Source organism: Panthera leo, chromosome A1, assembly GCF_018350215.1.
Source record: "Panthera leo isolate Ple1 chromosome A1, P.leo_Ple1_pat1.1, whole genome shotgun sequence".
Lineage (NCBI taxonomy): Eukaryota > Metazoa > Chordata > Mammalia > Carnivora > Felidae > Panthera > Panthera leo.
Window position 1 is genome coordinate 122,863,396 of NC_056679.1, and position 24,146 is coordinate 122,887,541.

At 40.6% G+C, this 24,146-nt stretch overlaps 1 protein-coding gene across 6 annotated transcripts in view; it reads right to left on the reverse strand.

Moving 5' to 3' along the window:
• Window positions 1–24,146, reverse strand: part of JAKMIP2 (janus kinase and microtubule interacting protein 2) — a 208,369-nt gene that overhangs the window by 39,645 nt on the left and 144,578 nt on the right. For all 6 annotated transcript variants that reach the window (XM_042938705.1, XM_042938696.1, XM_042938685.1 and 3 more), the window contains 7 exons: window positions 15,403–15,900; window positions 11,362–11,571; window positions 9,453–9,551; window positions 5,307–5,453; window positions 4,287–4,427; window positions 1,747–1,803; window positions 457–576 (listed from right to left, as the gene is read on the reverse strand). In XM_042938705.1, the coding sequence (XP_042794639.1) occupies window positions 457–576; window positions 1,747–1,803; window positions 4,287–4,427; window positions 5,307–5,453; window positions 9,453–9,551; window positions 11,362–11,571; window positions 15,403–15,900 (1,272 nt within the window). The remainder of the gene's footprint in view (window positions 1–456; window positions 577–1,746; window positions 1,804–4,286; window positions 4,428–5,306; window positions 5,454–9,452; window positions 9,552–11,361; window positions 11,572–15,402; window positions 15,901–24,146) is intronic.

Genomic DNA, 24,146 nt, shown 5'->3' on the forward strand with positions numbered 1-24,146 from the left:
TAAAGGTAGTCTACAGGGCACATTCTGCTAAACCCTGTCTTTAACTGTATCCAGAAGCTTGTTCTTCTAAGCTTGTTTCTTGGTTCACACCTTCCCTAGATGAAGAATTTTGGAAACTTTCTTTGTTTAAGTAGGGGCTTGAACTTATGACCCTGAGATCAAAAGTTGCATGCTCTACTGACTGAGCCATTCAGGCAGTCCAGAAAAGGGACTTTTATTTTGAAAGAAAAAAAAAAAAAAGTCTTCAAGTTACAGAAGTTTACACAAGTTGTTAAAAAGGCTACATGACACAGGTGAAGCTATTTTCCAAGAGGTAAAAAAGTCAAAAGGGTTCACTATTATGTGATCATGTTGTGCAGCTCATACAGGATATTAGAAGTGCAAGGCTTCTTTCCCACCTTAAAGGAAAGATTTGGTGACAATATCACAAAAGATTAGAGAAGCGGAAAAGCTTACTTCATCCAAGTCGTCATCAGGAGTAGCTGGTGTTCGGTCTGTTCTAAATGATGCCATAGATGATGTTTCTGAATCCATGGAGTCCTCATCATAGCCAATAAATGGGTCCAAAACAGGCCTCTAGGGGAGGGAAAGTACATATTTACTGACACGACTAGAAGTGGAGAAAGTCAACATATTATGAAGGCACCATCGGCTGGCATATGTGCAAATGGACACAGAAGACAGGGGTCCTTTAATGCTTCTCAGATGAAAGAAAAGCTTTGGGCATGAACACTATAATTCCAATAAAAGTTTGTCCCACATTATTTCACACTTCTGAAGTTTTGGGGGGAATATTCATTAACATTTGGCTCCATTCATTGAATAGTCTTTTCAGTATTTAAAATATAATCAAGAAACCTAAAGTCCAGGCATCTATGTGAGATTGTCAAATCTTAAGTCTTATTATCTAATCCCATATCCAAATCAAATGATGTACTTGATAAAAACAAAATCAAGTAGACAAATTAAATTAAAAAAACTCTGTGGATTGTAAGAGGCTATACAAATATTGGTGGATTGGGAGTACCATTATTTTTTAATGATAATTTTTCTAAGTTTATTTGAGAGAGAAGAGAGAGAGTGCAAGCATGAGCAGAGGAGGGGCACAGAGAAAGAGTGAGAGAGAGAATCTCAAGCAGGCTCCACACTCAGCACAGAGCCCAATGCGAGGCTCAATCTCACAACCACGAGATCATGATCTGAGCCAAAATCAAGAGTTGGACACTTAACCGAATGAGCTACCCGGGCATCCCTGAGAGTACCATTATTAATAATCATTATCAATAATATTATCCAAGTGAATAATGGAATAATAAAAATCAAACGCTTATCAGTAATATTGTCCAACTGAATAATAAAAATATACTAATCAATTATAGGGTGGGTATGAGACACTAATAATATTTTTCGCTGGGAGGCATTAAATCATATGTATCTCTTGCATGTTCTTGGAGTTTGACTCTCCAGCTTGTCAGATACTGCTTTCTACATCAAACCCAGTGCTTTCTTTCACTCAGATAGTCTCATATTAAAGCAAACTTTAAAGGTTAAAATCCATAACACAATCATTTGGGGACTTCTAAGAACTGTCAGGAGAAGAGATTTTCTTCTAGCAAATAAAGCCCATGGTTTGCTTCAGTGTAGGAACATCTGATTTATCACATCTTTGCAGGAAGATTCCTTGGCAAGCCTCACTTCCCTGGCAGTGTTTGTGGCAAAAGCCTGATAACCTAGTTTTCCCATTACCTTAATTGGCTTGGAACTTCTTCTATGTTTTCTCCTACGGATGAGCTTTTCTCGGTCCTGGAAAACAGATGAAGCTTTTCAGGTGTTGAATTGGTACATATTTTCCTATAGGTGTTTTTTTTTAAATTTTTTAATGCTTATTTATTTTAGAAAGAGAGACAGAGCGTGTGAGTGGGGGAGGGGCAGAGAGAGAGGGAGACACAAAATCCAAAGCAGGCTCCAGGCTCTGAGCTGTCAGCACAGAGCCCGACGTGGGGCTCAAACTCACAGACTGCGAGATCATGAGCCGAGCCAAAGTTGGATGCTTCACTGACTGAGCCACACAGGTGCCCTAGGTTGTTTTGTTTTTTTTTTAATGACAGTGTTTGTTTTTGCCTGAGTCATTACATATTTCTATTTAAAGTAAAATTGTGTTTTGTAATTTTGGTAACTTTTAGGTTTGATACTTACATATTTTTTTTAAGTTTTTATTTATTTAAGTAATCTCTACATTCAAGGTGGGGCTCAAACCCGGACCCTCAGCTCAAGAGTCACAAGCTCCTCTGGTGGAGCCAGCCAGGTGTCCCATATATACTTACATATTTTTATAGTAAAAATACTCTACAACGTTTCTTGATCATCTATGTGGATCTGAGAGCCTCCCAATCAGGAAGGGCACAGTCTTCTTCATCAGAATCCTTTGTTATACCTAAAGATTAAGTAGCTCTGAAAAGAGTCACTCCTATTTTCCCAAAGCACAATTTTTCAGTTTCTTTCAGTAATTTTTCAAATTACTTTATATTTAGGTACTGAAAAAAATACTACTGTACAAAAACTTTATTCTTTGCATTTAATCAGTTGAAGGCACAGAAAACTGCCCTTTGACTATTCTTAGACCCTTGTTCTCACCTGCAGCCTCTGAAGATGGAAACAGGAGTATCTACTGAATTGGAATCATCTGGTGTGGGAAGGGACAGTGGTTCTTGTTGGAATGTTCTGGGAAACTCAAAGAATATCTAGAAATAATGATTGATTTCCTGATTCATTCTTGTTATGGATGGGGATATCCTGGGAATTGGGCATTCATCTACGAAGTACTCTATGTATTTACTGTACAAATTCAAAGGTAGATTAAATAAGTGACAGTTTCCCTGAAAGTCTGGATGACATGCCTCCACATGTCAAAATCCTGTAAGAAACTTAGCTTTAACCTTAGATACTCAAAGCTGAGCAAATTCTTGGCTGAGTGAATCTGCGATTTAAGAGTTATTAAGGATATGGATGTGAAGTAAGAGGCACAGTGCTTCACATGTTTTATAAATAGTCTGGTTAAAGTCAGTGATGTTAACTTTTTGGATTTCCTGCCTTGTAAAAAGTATTTTGATCATACAACCTCAACATATCCGAAACTTGGGAAGTTTACACTTAGATTATCCTCCTAATACACTATATGTCTTATAACATAGACTGAACTTAGACCATTTACAAAGGGTAAACCACAAATAGTTACAAACAGAAGTTATAATCTTCTCTTCCTTCAATGGCAGGAGATTATCTTGTTCACCCTTCTCTGGAGACACCTGCCTAACCACCCCCACCCCACTGCTGGTTCCTCAATTCTCCAGGCCTCAGCTGGGTCCTAAAGTGAGAGTGACCAGAGATGTCAGTCACAGAATAAAGACCAAGAGGCAAAGAGGAAACCCAAAGGCATCTAAAGGTCTTAGTCCACTACTGATGGTAAAACAGGCCTTGACTGGATGCAAATGGGAATAGTAATTGTTCTACACACTTCAGTAGGTACTAAATTCACAGTCAGAACACAGGGAATGAAACTTCCACTGTGTCATGTAATTACGAGGTCACTATTCATTCAACAAATATTTATTTATTTAAAGTTTATCAATTCATTTTGTGAGAGAGAGAGAGAGAGAGAGAGCGCATGCATGCACACCTGAGTGGGGGAGGGGCAGAGGGAGTGGGGGAGGGAGAGAGAGAGAGAGAGAGACAGACAGACAGACAGAATCCCAAGCAGGCTTGGCAGTGTGAGGGACTCGAACTCATGAGCTATGAGATCATGACCCGAGCCGAAGTCGGATGCTTAACCAACTGAGCCACCTGGCAGTTCTCAAATAGTAAACTGCACATAAGTACTGGACACTGAATTAAATGTTGGGAAATAAAGGGCATGTGGTCCTGCTATTGTTGGCAAAATATTTCATCTCTTACCTTCAGAATCTTGATACAGGAAGGCAATTAGAAGGCATACCCACACTACCTTTCTACTTGCATAAGGATGCATTTGAAAGTCCTTATAAGGTACTTTGCAGCTACTATTTATGTTCTCAAATTAGTTAACTAAGGATTATAATTGAAAATGTATAAAACAGCTTAATAATATAATTTTGGAATACAGTCTCTTCAAACTATTTATATATTGAATATATAAACTTGGGCCTTTGGGGCTAATCTGAAGAAATTATCAAGTGCTTCCAGCATATGTTGATTTCTTGGCTACTTGTCCTTGGGAACAATTTAGAGTTTATAGACTGATCAAGACCCACCCTTGTGAGCTCATCAATGATGTTCTGCTGCTCAATGACTTGAAGTTTTAAAAACTCTGTCTCTTGTTCTTCATTAGCTTGATCGAGGTCATTCAGTGATTTTAATTTTTTCAAGGGTGGATGGGATGTTATTTTTTCTCTCTGGAGTGGAAAAGAAGAAAGTATAGGTTAAAGACATAAAAAAAAAAACCCAAACTTTAGTAGTTAACATAAAATATCTGCAGAAACTTTATGAGGCTCCAGCTAAATGTGAAAATTGCTCAGGTTCATCTGCACACCAACCAAAACCCTCAAGTACATTTTATTTGCTACAAGTCAAAATCACTAGGAATGTCTGAAGATCTCTATAGCTGCATTGTAAGCCTGTTAAGGAGTGGATGTGCTCATCACCTGTCCATACAGAATACAAACAATGGCGGAGCGCGTGGGTGGCTCAGTCGGTTAAGTATCCGACTTCGGCTCAGGTCATGATCTAGAGGTTCGTGAGTTCGAGCCCCATGTCGGGCTCTGTGCTGACGGCTCAGAGCTGCGAGCCTGCTTTGGATTTTGCGTCTCCCTCTCTCTCTGCCCCTCCCCTACTCACGGTCTGTCTCTCTGTATCTCTCAATAATAAATAAACGTTAAAAAGTTTTAAAAAAAAATAATACAAATGATGGCAACTATTTCTCAACTATTATGCAAGGTCTTAGAAGATGAGAGGTACCCATTGTACAGTTCTATAAAGAGCACATTAGTGAAATTCTTGCAAGTTTCTGTGGCTGAGGGCTATGTTAAAAGTTTGCTTCTGTATTTGGGAGATTCTGGAAAGTGCAGATTCCAACCATTCTGCAAACTTAGAAGCCCCTTAAAATTCAGCCCCACGTTGCTTTCTTCCTTAAAGGTTCCTTGCTTACATAGGGAAAACACAAACTTTCATGACCGGCATCGTATTTGAAAAACAAACTGAGAAAGAACAAATAAGACAGGTGCTGGAGTAACATAGGACAGAAGCTGAAGCTTTTCAGAGTCTCTGATACACACCATTTCTGAATTTTCCTTTGTCACAGCTTTTAGCTTCTCTTCCATGCGCTGCAAAGACACCATCAGTTCATCGTTTCTCTTGGCGAGGCACTTGTTCCTTTCCAGAAGAGGTTTACATTGCTTTTCGGTTTCTCGCACACGTTTTAACTGGGAAGACATAAGTTACAATTTGTCTCTTGTGCAAGAGTGGATATGGGAGCAGAAGGAGTCAAAGCCCATCTGGGGCCACCTTTTCTCTGCTTCACCATGTATCTTGGGATTGACCACTTCCATCGTTCATTTAACAGCCTGACTGCTTTGATCTCAGTTTCCTCTAATGGTTTTTCTATTTTTTTCAATGTAATTTCTTTTTGAGAGAGAGAGACAGACAGACAGACAGACAGAGAGACAGGGCATGAGCAGGGAAAGGGCAGAGAGAGAAAAAGCCACAGAATCCGAAGCAGGCTCCAGGCTCTGAGCTGTCCGCACAGAGCCCAAAGCAGGGCTCTAACTCACGAACTGTGAGATCATGACCTGAGCTGAAGTTGGACGCTTAACTGACTGCGCCACCCAGGTGCCCTGATGGTTTTTCATCACAGTCTTCTCAACTCTGTATCAATGTGTTACCTTAAAAGCTGCCAAGGTTCTGCTTTCGGAAATGCTCAGGAAGAGCAACTTCATACCTTGCACGTCCTTGATTCCTGTACTCCAGTTACCATGCTGTGCTCAGCCCCAATCTCACACTGCTCACACCTCTCCCTGGGCCTGTAATGACCCCTCACTGGCTCAGAAAGATAAAGCAGCTCATATGAATCACACATCACTAAGTAGTACAACTGGGACCCAAACCCAAGCCTAGTTATTGCCAAAGTCTGTTCTTCCCATGAGAGATCTTGCTAAGACTCCTGAACCATGCTGAAGCTCTTTTTTTTAATTTACATGTTTAAAGTTTATTTATCTTTTTGTAATCTCGACACCCAACATGGAGCTTGAACTCATGACCCCGAGATCCAGGTGCCCCAAAGATGCTTATTTTTAAGAACATGTTACTAAGTGGGGGGGGGGGGGGGGACTTACTCTCAAAGTTCTGTTGATATTTATGTTTAAGAACATTTAATTCTCACCAAGCCTAGGCTAAGTATGATTGTATTCATACCCCCCAGTAATTAAGAGTGACCATATTCTGGTTCACCTGTTAGTCTAAGGCAGGATTTCTCAACCTCTGCACTGGAGACATTGTGGGCTAGATAGGTTTTGCCATGAGGAGATGTCCTGTACATTGTACCGTGTTTAGCAGCATCCTTGGCTTCTGCTCACTAGATTCCAGTAACATCCCCCAGTTGTGACAATCAAAAATGTCTCCAGGTACTGACAAAATTGCCTATAGCTGAGAACCACTGGTCTAACTTTATGGATGCTGTCTTGGGGTAATTGTTAATAGTCCCCATCCCTTTTACTCTCCAAACTCTCCCACTTGGATGGCATATTTTATGTTCATTCTATACCTAGTGGATTTCCATATTAAAGTTCCTATGGTTAGTTCATTCACTTTATACTAATGATTCTGAATGATATGTATTGGGGGAGGGGTACTGAAGCAAGAAAAGTGGTGGGGTGTGTCAGAACCATCTGACAAGACTGCTCCTGTTTCTGAGACTCCAACGTTTTAGGAAGTGCTGGGATAGGAGACTTAGCTACCTATAAATATTTGAAAAAGCTGCTCGTGTGATTCTGAAACAGTATTCCCCAACTGTCATTTGAAAACTCATTTTATATTGACGGCCAAAATTTTTCATAACCCCATTTAATCCTGAGTTTTGAGCTTCAAGTATCTGAAGCAAACATATTAAATATTGAGCACATACAAGGACAAATAAATTATTCCACTAGGTTTGCTATTTTAAACTTTGTCTCTTTGCCGAAGGTCAATGACAAGGATTTTAAATAGTTGTTTTTAAGCAGGCTCCACACCCGGTGTGGAGCCCAGTTCGGGGCCTTATCTCACAACCCTGAGGTCAAGACCTGAGCTGAGATCAAGAGTCAGATGCTTAACCAACTGAGCCACCCAGGTGCCCCCTGGGGTTTTAAATAGTTAAATTTACTTAGTAGATGCTATTTATGGAAGATGTAGATAAAGAGAAATAAAAGGAGATATCAGTAATCTACCAGATCATACATCAGTAACCACAGATCCAAAGTACCCCCAAAAATGTTCCTTTTAAAAGAGGTAGCTTAGGGATGCCTGGGTGGCTCAGTCAGTTGAGTGTCCGACTTCAGTTCAGGTCATGAACTCACAGTTCGTGAGTTTGAGCCCTGCATCAGGCTCTGTGCTGACAGCTCAGAGCCTGCTTCAGATCCTCTGTCCTGCTCTCTCTCTCTCTCTGCCCCTCCCTCAAAAATAAACATTAAAAAAAGAGATAGAGTTTAAATGCTATAAAGTTTGAAAGTCAATATAGTTATTCATGAAACCACTAAGAGAAAAAATTCTGATGTAGTTCAACTAACATCACATCAAGACTTTAAGAAGTATTACAGAAGATAAAAAAAAAATTCATGATGCAAGTATTTAACAAATCTTAATTTATATATACCTAGTACCCTGACTTCAAATACATATATAGCAGAATCGACAGAACTAAGAACAGAAATGGACAAATCTGTTGGGAGAATAAGCACACAAAAACGTTGTAAAGATATAGGAGATTAATGAACTTGATTCAAAATGCATGCAATGATCACAGGGTATACCTTCTTTTCATGGGAACATGGAATATTTCTAAAGGTGAGAAGAGGCTAGCATCAAAAAGTGAATCTCAACGAATTTTAAAGAATGAAATGATACAAAGACTACCTGACTAATGTAACATTGTGTGTCAACTATACTTCAACTTAAAAAAGAAAAAGAAATAATACAAAGTATGTTCTCTGATTGTAGTGGACTTAAGGTAGAAATCAGTAAGAGAAAGGTAACTCAAAAATCTCCAGATGTTTGATGTTAATAAGCCTTGAGGGCTAAGTAACCCATGGGTCAAAGGAGAAATCCTACGTTAGAAAAGATTTTGAAATAAATAGTAATACATTATGACATTAAAAAAAAAACAAATGGGATGAAGCTAGTCATGCTTAGAGATATTTATAACCTAAAATGCATATATTTGAAAAAAAGGAAAGGCTGGAAATAACTTCTTTGTACCAAGAGCCACCATCAAGAATCTAAAATGTAAGGCACAGAGCAAGATATTTTAAAAACAAGTATCCAAAAATTATTTAAGAATTCCTATTCTTAATAAGACAGTACAAAAGAAAACTTTACAAAAGACAAAGGGCAACTTGCACAAGGATACCCAGAAGGCCAAAAGATATGTGAAAAATTATTCAACCTCAGTATTAAGGAAAGTAAAAATTAAAATCCTACAATACAAATTATCACTCACACTCACCAAAGTGACTAATATGATCAATTATTGGTGCATGTTGGAAAAGATGTGGAGAAGCCATAACTCTCATACATCGTTGGTGGGAATGTAATTGCTATAACACGTGTGCAAAACTGGCAATACCTACTGAATCTGGCCACATGCATACTCTATGATCCAGTAATTCTGTTCCTTGGGAAGTTCTCACCAGAAATGAACATGTTTTCTCACCAAAGACATGCACCATTAACATTAAAACTGTCAAGAAACGATATAAATGTCCATTAACAATAGAAGAGTAAATATACTGTGGTGTATTATTGGAAAAATAGAATAAGAAAACGAATGAATTATACATGCAATACAAAGAATGACTTTCACAAATGTAATGCTGGGCAGAAAAGCCAGACACAGAAGAGTAATTATTGTATGGTGCCATTTATAAAACATTTTAAAACCGGTGGTGGACCTTTATAGCGATAGAATTCAGTAGAGCGATCGATTATCTCTAGAAAGATGGTGACTGGAAGCAGTCACAAGAAAGGGACGATCTGAGCTGCTGGCAATCCATGTCCTCATCTGGGTGGTAGTTATATGGGTGTGTCACTTTGGGTGCATTTATTAAGCTGTGCCTTTATCATTTCTGCATTTTTCTTTATCATGTTATACTTCTACAACATCATATATACTTTTTTAAACGAAATGCTTAACTAACTAATTAACCAACTAACTAATTCTGATCAGAACTCACCAGTTCATTTCGTTCATCTCCAAGCAAGGTATTCCTGTCTTCTAATTTTCTTATGGTGGCATTCAATTCAGCTATTCTCTTTTGATTTCTTCTCAAATCCTACACATGAAAATTGAAACGGGTATTTCTTCAATAACATTTTTCTTTTCTCTTTTTTTTTCAATAACACTTTTCACAAGGTTTTGGAGTTCCACTCATAAATAATTAAGAGGCTTGATATCTTTCATCTGGCTTATGAGGTGAGACTAAAATGTTCTCTATTCGGAGAAGAGTAAATATTTACCCTCTTCTAACCCTCAACATTCACTGCATGGATTGAAGACCAAGACTGGTTGAAATTGCAAGTGAATTCCATGTGGCAGATACTCCCTGGAGCCCTGACTCCTGACAGGGGGAGTAGTAGATGGTTGGATGAACTTATCAGATCTGTGGGCTATGAGGCCAGGGTCATGTCATAATTACATGAGGTTCAAGAAGCATCTCTTAAGTCATGGCTGCACATTGCTTCCCACAGCTAAGACAGATGTCCTATTACACTTAGCCAAAGAGTAGAAGGTAGGGCTGGGCTTTAAAAATTCCTATGTATTCCTGGTGAAAAAGGCCAGTGTGAGAAGGCTGGTACATTGCCTTCACATATAAAAGGCAGTAGATTATAAGACAGCCTTTGCTAGTACATTTTGCCCAGAACACCTGGCTTCCCCACTGGCATCATTGCTGTGGATCACTTTACACATGGCATCATGGATTAAGTCTATGCTCCAGAGTCCACAGGACCATTATAGACTTCCATTATCTTTTGAGAGTGCTGTACTGTTGATAAAGCAGTTTCCCACACATTATATCTCCAGATTCATAGAATCCTAGAGGATTCAGCAGATCAGGGAAGATTCAGAGAGGTCATACTCATCCAAGGGCTTGTGGCTACTACCAGTAGATCCATAATTAATATGCGTTAAATGCTAACTATGAGCCAGACACTATGCTCAACATTTTACATACCATTTCTTCTAGACTCTGACCAGCCTTACGGAGTAGCACTATGGCCTCTCTTTTATGGATGAGGAAATTCTGAGCAGTAAAATAATTTGCCTAAGGTCATCTGGTATGTGGTAGATCCAGAATGTGGTAGATCTTGACAGTTTTGCTGCACTGCAGGTAAATGTCAGTGATAGAACTAAAACTTACGTCTGCTAAATCCTGGTTCCGCCACCTACTGGGATATATATATCCTGAATACCAATTCATAAATTATTCATTACTTGGTTCTAAGTACTACTTTGGAACCTCTCTCTGTTCCTAAATAATCCATTTTCATCTTTTTAGCAGCTAAATAATTTGAAAGGTATAACTTATGAAAGTCAACTATATACAAGCTGATTTCTATGGCTGCAGTTCTGAAAATAATTTCTCATATAAAATGATGAAAATCCAGGGTAATAAGCGGCAAGTTCAATCAGAATAGAAGCTTTCAGATGATGATTTAAGTGGTTTAGTCTTTTATACAGTTAAACATTTTGACCCCTGCAGATGACAACCATCTTTGCCAATTTCCAACCCAATGGTTCACACAAGGGAAAATTACCAGTCTTGGCAAGAGGCAAAGTAGTTTCATCTAATTTATGGCACTTACAATAGGCTGAAGTTTGGACAGGTATCCCGTGGCTAAAAAAATTCTATGAAAGATTTAAAAAGACCGATAATTCTCTCCTGACCCGCTAATGCGGTGCCGACCACTTTGTTGTCTATGAGTTTAGAAAACCCTGTTCCCAAGATACTAGCTGGTTTTATAGTAGGAGGGAGAATTGATTGCCTTGCAGTAAACAGGAAAAGAGCTTAAGTGGAAAGTAAAACTTGGGAGCTAAATAAAAGATGACTCCTGAGTTCTTCACTTCAGCTCGGACAGACTTACAGGACTGCCGCAGTGCTCAGAGCCGTCTCCTGCTCTTCCTGGAATCTCTCGTTTCGGACTGTTCATGTTGCACTCGGCCTCCTTGACCAGAAAGAGCTGTTCATCCAAAGCCTCCTTCTGCAGCTGCAGTTTCTGTACATAGCCGGTTTGGGTCTCCAGTTCCTTTTCCAGGGAAAAGATGATCCTGTCCTTGGCTTTAATCTCATCCATCTGAATTAAACGACACCCAGGACATTTTATTTAACAATGCTGTAAAAAAAAAATGCATTTTTACAATGGTATGAGTTTAACTTCTTTCTGCTGATTGATACGGAAAAAAATCACAACTGTGACAAGTACATTGAATTTATGAATATGACAAGGCAGTACCATACAATGAAAGGCTCTCTTAGGCTAATTAGGTACTAAGGAGAACAACCTTTTCTCTCTGGTATATCCTGTGTAGATGCTTTAATTCAATATATTGTTTGAAATGGTCCAGGTTGGTTGGAGTTAGAAAAGAAAGGTTGACCTTAAAATGAGTCATTTGTTTTACTAAATACAGATACTCAATACTCCACTACAGTATTTCCCAGGACAATCGTTGATATCCCCTCCTGTTTAGAGGAATAGCCTTTGAGTTCACCTTAAACAGCAGCAGCCGCTATGAATTGGTCATTTTTTACTGAAGAAGCTTCAGCTTTTGCAGGAGCCTAGTCATTTCCTAAGGTCAATAGGTTTGCATTCAGGTGGTGAATTTGCAGCGAATTCAGGAGAGGATTTGGAACATGGTTCATGTTATGTGGCTCTTTCCATTCTTTTCCACATGTCAGAGCAAATAGCTCTTAGCAAGCATTTTACCATTACTGTCAAAACCATGGTTGGGACAGTAGGAATGGAAAACACCTGGTAATATGAGCCACTGTTGCCCCTCCTACACCTGTGGGATATAATTATGGATCCCAACACTCACTTTTGTTAAGCCTGGGCTTGATCTCAGAATTACGTGCCAACTGAAGGCCATAAACATTCAATACCAATTGATCAGAGTTTCATTGGACTGAAAAATTTTTGCCACTCCTGGTGAGGACTAGTGAAGTTAATGTCTGTAAACAATTTTTGAGGGGAGCACAGCCATCGGGTGAAACCTTTCTTCTCATTTCATTATATTTCATGAGAATATTCAAAATGGGGATAGGATAGAGACATTTAATAAAATTGTATTATACTGTCTCATTTATAATAGATGACTTTGTACAAATCTTTCTTTACTGTGAGAAATTATTAAATAGTCCCATTTTTCCATATATAAGTATCTGTGAGCTGTTGCCTCCCAGTCACATGATTACATTTTAGATCAATTTTGGAAGGACGCTGGGCTAAACTCTGCATGGCCCTATGACATCATCTGACAACTTTGTGAGTATTCAAACACTGTCCTAATAATTTGGGAATGAAAGCACTGCCTTTATTTTTCTATCTCCTTGTAGAAATTTGAATCCTATGTTATTCTTAACTGAATGGTACATTCATTTGTTAGACCTGTCATCGATGATGTCATTTACAATTTACCATAGTTCCACACCTGCATGCTCCTAGCTGGTTCTGATGTACCCTACCTAAATGAACGTACTGGAAATTATTCCATTACTGCCAATATAATCATCTTCATCATCACCATCATCATAACTAAAATTTACTAATTTTTACTACATTCAAGGCACTATACTCAAAGCTTTATATACCTTATCTCCTTTTATGACAATTCTATTATGTAAGTTCTGTTATCACCACTTTACAGATGACAACTGAGCACCCAAAGGGTTAAAAACTTTGCCATAGGCCTATGGCTCCTAAGTGGTGAAGCCTAATTTTAAATTCAGTCTTCTGACTCCAGAGCCCATTCTAATAGGCACTATGCAATATTGACCCCAACATTATACTTCCAGCATTTTCCAAAGTAGTTTTCCAGTAGGAACTGGATATTTCAAAGTAGAATATCCAGTAATTAGTGCCAATGAGTCTCTACTGCATAGTGGTTGTAAGCATGGGCTTTGGTTTCAGAATACTGAAAATCCTTCCGCAGTTCTAGTTCTTAGATGGGGAGGGGTACATACCAGAATTCCCTGGGGAAATTTTCTAAACAGAACGGCTCCCATTTCCCTCCTTTCCAGTTCCAAAAATGGAGCTGGGTGTAGGGGTAGTGACAAGACAAGAAAAAGAAAAAACTGAAGACAAGTGCATCTGTACTACTGAAAAAGTTTCCCATGATTCTCTGTTTGCACCCAGTTTTTTAACCACTCCTCAGGTAGCTTAGATTTTACACTCTTACTAAGAGAGACTGTGTGTCTACTTTAGTAGTATGCTGGTAAAAGCAAGTCACAGAAAGAAACTACAGACCAACAGGTGGATATACTCAGAGAGTTTATATCCAAAACCATCAACAAACACAAATATTTGATGTACAACACCCTTTTTATCTACCCACCTGCTAACTCCAGAGTTCACAGTGCTGGTTCTTTCTTCATCAGCCGTTGTCATTTCAAAAACCAAAGGCAGGGCAGAGACCAATATTTCTGCACTGTGTTTGGTCTTTATTGTCAACCAGGGCAATAGAATGAATTGCAGATAAAGAATTTGGAAAGTGTGGAAAAGGCAACAATTTACAGTCACACCATATTGCAGTACAAAGAAAATTACACATTTATCTTTTTAAAATGTTCTATGATAACCACTTTTACCTAAAATTGAAATCCTAGAGATATAATCCAATGAATATAATTGGGTTCTTAAAAAAATAATTGCTTAGAACCAGCAGACACAGAAAGTGTAGATTTCCTAAGAAAATATTATTGTTATTATTTTTAAAGATCTTATTTTTGAGTAATCTCTACCCCCAACATGGGGTATAAGTCACAACACTGAGATCAAGAGTCGCATGCTCTACCGACTGACCCTGCCAGGTTCCCAGAAAATACTACTTTTAGAGAAGCATCAAGTACATTCTAATAGGTGAGGGTTAATTTGATAAGATATAACTAAAGCTAAGCAATCTGAGTATAGATGCATGTAAATGTGTCTTCTAAAACAATTGAATGTAGTCAACCTAGGCTTTCACATAATACTTTGTTGTTATTTTATGTATAGTGAGAGACCAATGTGGCTTTTGGTGATACGTATTAAAAAGAAAGATCTGGGGCACCTGGGTGACTCAGCTGGTTAAGTGTCCGACTTCAGCTCAGGTCATAATCTCACGGTTCACGGGTATGAGCCCCTCACTGGGCTCTCGGCTGTCAGCACACAGCCTGCTTCAGATCCTCTGTCCCTCTCTCTCTGCCCCTCCCCTGCTCACTCTCTCTCTCAAAAATAAATAAACATTTAAAAAAAAGAGAAAAAAGATCTAACTCTGTAGGCTTTGAAATAAGTCTTAGAAATTGGCAATAGCAAATTACTTAGGAATGACATCCAGTTTAAAAATTATAAGGGCTCTGGCTTAGAATGGCCCTTATTTATTTTGGGAAAGAAGATCTATTTTAAAAATGACTAGGGATCTTATAGCTCTATTTCTTGCTTTCAGACACAGTCCCTGGAAAGAACACAGGTGAATCATTCAGGAAGCTCTCAGTGGCTGCCATTTTCAGATGGCACAGAAACTTAAAAAGCCATAGAAACTTTCCCTACCCCTTTAAAAACACAGTAACATTTTATAAATGGAACGCCCACAAAACATGTCGATTTTAGAAGAGTTCATTAGTTAGAATATTTTGATACACATTCGAGAAAACAGGAATCATTGAACACTCTCCATACATGTGCGGCTGGAAGAATCCAGTTTTTAGGAGAAAGGTGATTCCAGTGTCTTTTACACTTTACAGTTCCAATTTTGGCCTGGGCCTATCTGTTTATCTACCTACCTGCCTACCTATGGACCCATCTTGTGTTTTGGGTAGAACACTCGACAAGGGGTGGGCACTCATGAGAGACACCTGGAAAAGCGCGCCCGCGGCGCTCTGACACCTGCCAAGACCATGTGCCCCCGACGCACTGCACTGGGTTACTAACCAGCCTCCGAATATCCCGCTCTGACTCCCACTTGATCTTCGAGATGGCTTCCTGGTGGGACTGATGCTCGCTCCGAAGGTCCCCAGCCTTTATTTTATCCGCTTGGATCATATTGCTGAGAGCCTCGTCCACCTGCTTCTTGGCAGTTTTCAGGTCCGCAATTTCCTGTAGGAGCTTAAGGCGCTCCGCGTCAAACAGTTTCCGGGCCTCCTCCCGGGCCTCGATGGTGAGCGCTGTCCGTACTTTGTCGCTGCTGCCGTCCCGGAGAGCACACAGGGCCGACTTGAGCCTCTGGATCTCCCCATCCCGCAGCTTCACTGTCCTTGACATTTCTTGCTCGTGCTGCTTGATGAGATTCTCCCGCACGGCCTGCAGCTCCTTCATCTTCTCCTCGTGGAGCTTGGCTTTGAGTTCCGTCACCAGGACCGTGTGCTTGCGCTGCTCCAGCTCACGGATCCTCTTTGCTTCTTGAGTCTTCTCTCTCTCAAGCTTAGACACCTGAAGGCAGAGAGGTCAAAGGATGAAACGGGAGGAGCCTTCAAGGAAAGCATCTCTAGCTCGGGCCCTCTGGGCTCCTAACCCCTCATCGCTTCCTCCCAGCCGCCGTATCCTCTGAGGGAAGGGAACCGAAGGGCCCAAAGGGGGAAATACAGCGCAGGCGAGGAGGAAATACCTGGGGATGCTGTATTACTTTGTGCGGCAGTATCTGATGTTCCTCGGCCTTACTGTTCCATGTGTGGTCTGCAGACAGCCAGCACAGGCATCACCCAGAAGCTTGTCAGAGATGCGCGATCTGGGGCTCCTCCTTCCCAGACCTCTAATCAGGACGTGCATTTTAACAAGTCCCCAGGTGACCGCATGCACATTAAAATTAGGACACGGAGCTATAATGGTTTTCACCTTGGTGGGGAGGAGTTCAAAACAGACCACCTGCATACCTTTTCAGGCTAACATTCCCTGCCAGGTGCAAGCTGATAAATGTGGGCATCTTAGGACTGTTCAATATTACGATCAGATTCGTAAAATGGTGCCCAAAGTGATATTACAAAACATTTCCCCCCTTTTCCCCCTTCCATTTGTCTGAGGCACCGGGGGAGGTAAAAAATAAAGACAGTTGATACATTCTGAACATCATCTTTCCTTCTGTGACAACTTAGTTCTACCCCCAGACATTATACATACACACACACACCAGCCAAAAACAGTGCAGATCACTGGGCTGTCTCTGCCAAAGGGGTCTGGTGTCTGGAACTTTCTGCATGGTCCACAGATGTCCCTTTGTGCCCTTCTCTACCTCCACTCTTCTCCCTCTCCTGCTCCCCCAACAACCAACCTGCCAAGCAGTTTAATAACGTATTTCTTCCAGCCTTTAGACCTTTCAGGTACTTTGGTTGAACAAAATCTTCTGTGTTTTGTTACATTTCTAAGGATAACATAGGTCTTCTTGTAGATTAGCCATGGCACTACCTTAATCTGGTGTGTGAGTCTGGCTCTGATTCAGTAGATCAGGGGGCCTGGCATTTGTAGCTTGAAAAAGCCTCTTAGCAAATGTTCCTTATTCTTGTCCTCCCCCTGAACCCCACATCTCTGCTCCCTATCTTTGTCTCTCTGCCTCTGCCATGTACCCAAAGAATCTCTCTCCTCTCTGTCTCTCTGTCTCTCTGTCTCTCTGTCTCTCTCTCTCTCACACACACACACACACAATAAACTAGAAAAAGGGAAGAATTAGGCAACCCCTGGAGTAATATCTGGTTGAGTGGAATTGGGTCTCTGCCATTTGTAAAATTGGAAGTTTTCGTGAAATAATTGTGAAGAGTCTCTCCAGCTGAAAAATGTTAAGATTCAAACTCCTCATTCAGACTACTGTAATTATAATACAAGCGTGTGAGATTTTACTTACCTTAACAGTTTACCTACCTTTGGCTAGAGCAGGATTTTCTAAGTCCACATGGCAATTTATGAATATTTTATTTTAAAGGCACAGCAGTTATTCCCACGTTGGTTATTCTAAAAGAACTCAGGGCACAAGGAGACTTGGCAAAATAAACAGCCAGGCATCCTTAAATGGCTGTCTTTTGATCTTGCTTCCAACTCAGGCCAAGGTCCCTTCCTGGATGCGTTTTTATTAAATATGCTCTAGAGCTGTGCTATCCAGTCTGGGGACTACTAGCCACACCAAGCGCTTGAAATGCCCCAGGTCAGAATTGAGACTTGCTCTAAGTGAAAATACACACCAGATTTTGAAGTCTTAGTGTAAGACAAAGAATGTAGAAGTCTCAGTAATCGTTTTTATATAGATTAGATGTTGAAATAGTATTTTGGATAAATTGGGTTACATAAAGTATCTTATTAAAACGAGGGGCGCCTGGGTGGCTCAGTCGGTTAAGTGACCGACTTGTGATTTTGGCTCAGGTCACGATCTTGAGGTTTGTGAGATGGAGCCTGGTGTCTGGCTCTGCACTGGTAGCACAAAACCTGCTTGGGATTCTCTCTCCCTCTCTCTCTGCCCCTCCTATGCATGTGTGCACACGTGCTCTATGTCTCTGTCTCAAAATAAATAAACATTTAAAAAAAACAATGATTTCTTTTATGTTTTATAATTGTGGTTACAAGAAATTTAAAAATTATATACATGGCTTGCATTTGTGGATCCCATTATATTTCTCCTGGACAGCTTTGGTCTAGGGTTCTTGGTGTGTTGAATGAATGAACCTGGCTTTCCCCACACTGCTGGTGATACTTCTCTTAGTAAAGCCCAAGTCTGACGTGATCTATGTACTTGCTCAAAAATCACCCAGGGCTCCTTTATGTTGTAGAATAGAACCCCTACACCTCAGTTTTGCCTTTCAGGCTCTCAGAAGATTTGGCTGGGGTGCCTGGGTGGCTCAGTCAGTTGAGCAGCTGACTTCTGCTCAGGTCATGATCTCATGGTTCGTGAGTTCCAGCCCCACATCGGGCTTTTTGCTGACAGCTCGGAGTCTGGAGCCTGCTCGGATTCTGTGTCTCCCTCTCTCTGCCCCTCCCCCACTTGCGCTCTGACTCTCTCTCTCAAAAGATGAATAAACATAAAAAAAAAGTGAAAAAAAGATTCGGCTGGACTTCCAGCTCCCATTTCTGCTTCCTGCTGTACCTCTCCTCACCTGTCCCATACTGCAGGCACGATTAAGGGGGATTATGCTCTTTCCTGCACATGCCCTGAATCTCTGTACCCATGTGCCTATGGTTTTCTCTTCCTGACCTGCCCTTCCCTCAGCTCTCTTGGGGATCCTATCATCACTCGTGGCCAGCTAGATGTCACCTTCTCCAGTCATACCACCCCGACTGCCCAGGACAAACCTCATTTCTCCTGCTTATGTCTTTTCAGTGCACTTGGCTAATACCTCCTTACTGCTCCTTTCTGCATTTTTCTTTATACTATGGGTATCGTTTTTTGCATGCTTATCTGTCTTCACCACCTCTTCTCCTGCTCCTACTCCAGACTGCAAACTGCTCAAAAGCTGCCAACAAGCCTTGTTCATCTTTGTCTACCCAGTGGTTGCCAGCACAACACATAATAAAGAGCCTGAGAGTGTGTGTGCAATTAAAGAATGTATGCCAGTATGTTTCCCTGGCTAGCCCTCTAACCAGAGGCAAGAATAATACATCCTGTCATATGGTTTAGAGAACACAGACTTGTAGGGTTTCTTGGAGCAACTGCTCATCCATCACTTCCCTGCATAAAACAATCAAAGAAACAAATAAACAAAAGACCATCACATATAAGAATGCCTGTCCTCTGCTTGATAATTCTCTCAGTGCTTCAATAAGGACAACCTAAACCTTACTCCCCATTTTTCTAGAATAAACTCAAGTGACTAGACTATGGGTAGATAAACCACAGCCCATGAGACAAATAATTTCTTGCCTCTATTTTTGTGAATAAAGTTTTACTGGAACACAGTCATGCTCTTGCCACAATGGAATTAAGTGGTCTCAGAGAGACTGGCCTGCAAAGCCAAAAATCTGTACTATTTTGCCCTCTACAGAAAAAGCTTCCTGATTTCTCTTCTAATAATGCAGCTTTTGTGAAAAAAAGAGGGCTTATTTTTCATTGATTTAGAAACTCTGATAATTTACCCTGCACTTGAAGTTAACTTTACTTCAAGTGATAAGAAATTAGTTACCTTCAATTTCAGCAGGTTGCACTTACGTTAGGCCTTTGGAACATCTTGACTATAAAGGCTGGCAGGTAGCAACTTACTTAAGGGAAATTTTAGCAGTTCTTTTGAGAACAATAAAGAACTAGTAAAAAGGGACAAAGGATAAGTAATTCTGGGTTTGCATTTTTATTTAACAATCTGCTATATCTAAGGAAGTTGCTTTATCCTTCTGAGGATCTTTGGTTATGCTTACAACTTACCCATAACAGGATTATTTTGTGGGTTAAATTAGATAATGCTTGGGAAAGTACCTTGAACTGTAAAGTACTATGAAAAGGAGGGTAATATTACTGACTATAAGAGGAGATATCCAGGACTTAAAATTATTTATGTCAAATTCTCTGCAGGGGTCTTAGATTATTTCACATTGTGATTCTGTCATTTCCCTCAAATTATAAACACTGATCCTTTGTGTGTAAATTGGAGATGAATAAAAAAGAAAAAAAATGAAGATATAGGTATACGGAAAATATATTCCAACCTGAAGAAAAAAACAAATACAAACACTGGCCTTCTTGTCCATCACTTAAAGGAATCCATAGAACTCAAAGAAAATTCAAAGGCATTGATTGATTACATTTGACATTTTTCATGTCTGCTTATTTGGTTGCCATGGAAACTGGCATTTTTGCAGAATTTCTAGGTATGACTTGTTTTTCTAAGCTTGGGAGAAGTGTTTGACTATGAAGGAGACACAAAGGATGTGATTGACATTTGGGAGGGAAAAAAAGCCAATTAAAATTTTTGTAGTAAAATAATTTTCTGAAAATTATTTGCAGCTCAGATTGTACTGGTAAGAAAATGGACTTTACCATCTTAATGTAAATGGTACCCAAAAAGAGAAAAGACTACTCCTGAGTAACAATGAAGAATATAAAGATAATACTTGAAGTAGAAAAAAAAATACTTGGAAGAAGAAAGAATCCATTTTGATAAGTGGAAATATTCCAGACAAAAATTTCCACTGGATCACATGATAGCATTTATTGGAGGTTTACTGTGAGTTGGGCACCTTCCCAAAGGCTTTACACACACCACCATGTTTATCCTCAGCAGCTCTGTGATGTAGGTAACGTCTGTGTCACCTGAACGTCAGATGAGAAGCGTGAGGACTGGTCTCCGTACAAACAGAGTGTGAAGAAGACTGTGGAGAGACCAGTGTGGGCCAGGAGGCGGGTCTGGGTCAGGTCCTGGACCTGCCTGCTCACTTTGAAACCTCCAGCAAGCTCTTTACCAACCCCAGCCTCAGTTTTCTCATAAGTAAACTGGGATTGGGGGCCTCATTCTCATATGGTTGTGAGGGCTGACTTAGATAATGTTTCAAAAGTCCTTTGCAAAGGCTGGAACACCTGGGAGATTAATAATTATCAATACATAGTTAAATAGTATAGTGTTAATTTTAACAGATATTGTACATATTAATACTATTATATCATGCAATGCTATATTAATACCATTATATCATGCAATGCTATATTAATACCAACAACATAAATATAAAAACCCATATTATCAGGCTAAGACTAACATTACTATTGTATTAAGACTGTAATAACTATTTTCCTAACAGATACAGATGTTCAAAGGTAAAACTGGGCCTCCTAGGGATGTCTTGAGTTCCCTAGTATTAGCAGCATCTACTCTTAACTTGGAAGAAACTCAGATTATGTGTGTGCAGGAGTGGGGGGTGGGGTGAGACAGGACAAGGGGCTGAGCAGTGAGCAGGGCTCTGAAAGATAGAGGTTTTACGGAAGAAAACAAATCCCTAGGAAAATGTAATCCTACTGAGAAGAGCTGACACTGTGACAGAAGTAAGAACATTTATGACTATCCCACAATGGTCTCACATTGTATCTTCCGTTCTAGTCTGGCCTTTGAAAAATGCCAGTGTAACTTCTGCCAAGATAAAGATGGTGATGTTTGAGCTTTGATGTGACCTTAGAAATCTAGGTTTAAAAATTGGATGGCCTTGTCCAAGATAAGGAAGTTGAGAGGTTATCAAGGCAAGACAAGCTAATGTTAAGCTTTGGTGTGGATTATCTGCCCTGGATGTTCCAGGAGATCGAAACTCACAGTCAGCAGGCAGGGGGTCTCCTGGGCACTAAGTACCACTCAGTCAGGAGATGAGAAGGAGGGAAAAGCTCCCACTATCACAAGGTTGCTTATAAGGGCAATTTTATAGATCCGGGAAGGTACAAAGGCATCTATTGTTGCATTTCTTACTTTTAGACATTTAACACTTCCTGAAAACAAAACAAAAAGTGCATAAGGCAAGAAATACTGCCTCCCAAATTGGGGCCTTGAATGTGGAGGCTCCCTAGCAGTCACCTGAGGACAAGGGTTGGCTGATTTTCTGGGAGTCCTGGAGGCAACAAGATATTCAGTATTACCCAGGTCATCCGGGAATTCCCATTTTGGCTCCTTCCTCTACTTGCTGTGTCATTGGGAGCACATCAGTTAAATGAGTTAAGAACTCATTTTCTTTTTCAGAGAAATTGGAATAGTAATTACACCTTGCCCTCCTCCCAGGCTTGCTGGGAGGTCTGAAAGTGCTCTGCAGTCTGAGGGCTGTTCCAGTTGTGCAAACTCCTGTCTGGAGCTGACTCCTCCAGACCCTGCAACCCAGGCCTGCTGCTTTGCTGCCTCCAGCGTAGAGCCCTGTTCTCTGCTACCTGGGCCTCCAAGCCCTCTGTCACTGTGCCCTCGGGGTTCACTGGAGCTATTGGCTGCCTCTGAGGAAAAGTAGGAAGCCCTAGGGAATTGGTGAGTGGATTTCACATCTCACAGCAATCCCCCGTGAGCTCACAACCTGGGCAGTGGATCATGGCCTCACGCTGTCCACAGGAGAGACAAACAGAGGAAAACACCGAAGCCTAATGGCTCAGAGGGCTGGTCCAAAAAAGAGACAGACCTGGATGGAAATCCTTTCTCTGCTCAAGCCTTGGGCTTTCTACCTAAATAAATAAATTTATGCCAGGGGGTTGTTGGGAAAGTTTCTAAAAGGCAACATGAGAATGTTCTCAACAAGTAGCAGTGAGCACCTCCTTCATGCCAGGCAGTACTCAAATCACTGAAGGCATCTTCCCTAGGGGGTACCTTAAGCACACATGGTCTCTTACCCATGAGAAGCTTACATTATACTGAGAGTGAGAGTCAGCAGGCGATACATAAGCAGAACATGATACCTTCAGACAGTACAGAGTTCTATGACACAGGTACAGCAGGGTGATGTGACAGAGTAAATGGATGTAGGGGAAGAGGCATCACCTAGACCAGGGGGCCAGGGGACGTCTGACCCCTGAGGATCCTGAGAGCTATCTCCATGCAGGAAGAGCTGAAGCACACAGTTGCCTTCCCTGATGTATCCCTACCATTCTGGAAGGACTGTAGCGACTCTATGCTGTCCACAATCCGCTCATTTTATAGACATGAATGTGCAGGCTCAGAAATGACAAGGACATACAGCACAGAGGTCTCACTTTCTGTTCCCTCCTACCCACCACAGGGGCCTCCCCGGTTCCGTCTTCTCAGTCATTATGCTTGGAGTTCAGTCAAAACGACCAACTTACCTGAATTGTTATTCCTATCAGTGCTTGGCAACTCTTGTAGACAAATTTCTACTAACTAGATGTTGATTGTGTCTAGTATTTTTGTTTCATTTCCCCGCAGTGGAAACGCAGACATCTATGGGGGAAGGTTTCATCTACTCCCACCCCCAACACTTTGTTTCTTCATTTGTAATTTGCATAATAGTGTAGAACAAACTTCTGCCATTCTTTCTTTCTTTGCTGAAGGTTTCCATTTTTTTCCGGACCTTTAAATTTTTTTAAGCTTATTTATTTATTTGGAGAGAGGGGCAGACAGAATCTCCGCACTGTCATCGCAGAGCCCAATGCAGGACTCGAAATCACGAACCATGAGATCGTGACTTGAGCAAAAACCAAGAGTCAGACACTTAACCAACTGAGCCACCCAGGTGCCCCAGGTCTTCCCTTTTTTATATATATTAAATATAATTTATTGTCAAATTGGTTTCCATACAACACCTAGTGCTCATCCCAACACGTGCCCTCCTCAATGCCCATCACCCACTTTCCCCTCTCCCCCAACCCCCATCAACGCTTCAGTTTGTTCTCAGTATTTAAGACCATGGGGGAGGGGAAGGGAGAAAAAAGGTTACCTTCTTATTTTTTAAGAGCATAGGTTCTGTAAGAGATGGAAATAACCTAAGTCCATCAATGGATGAATGGATAAAGAAAGTGTGTGTATACACACATTATATAAAGTACATACACAATAAAATATCATTAAGCCACTAAAAAGAAGGCAATCTTGCCATTAGCAAGAACACAGTTGGACGCTGAGAGTATTATGCTAAGTGAAATAAGTCAGAGACAGAAAAACAAACACTATGTGATCTCACTTGGATGAGGAATCTAGAAACCTTGAACCCATAGATACAGAGAACAGATTGGTGGGTGTCAGAGGCCGGGGGTTACAGGTGGGAGAAATGGGTAAAGGCGGTTAAAAGGGAAAAACTCCTAA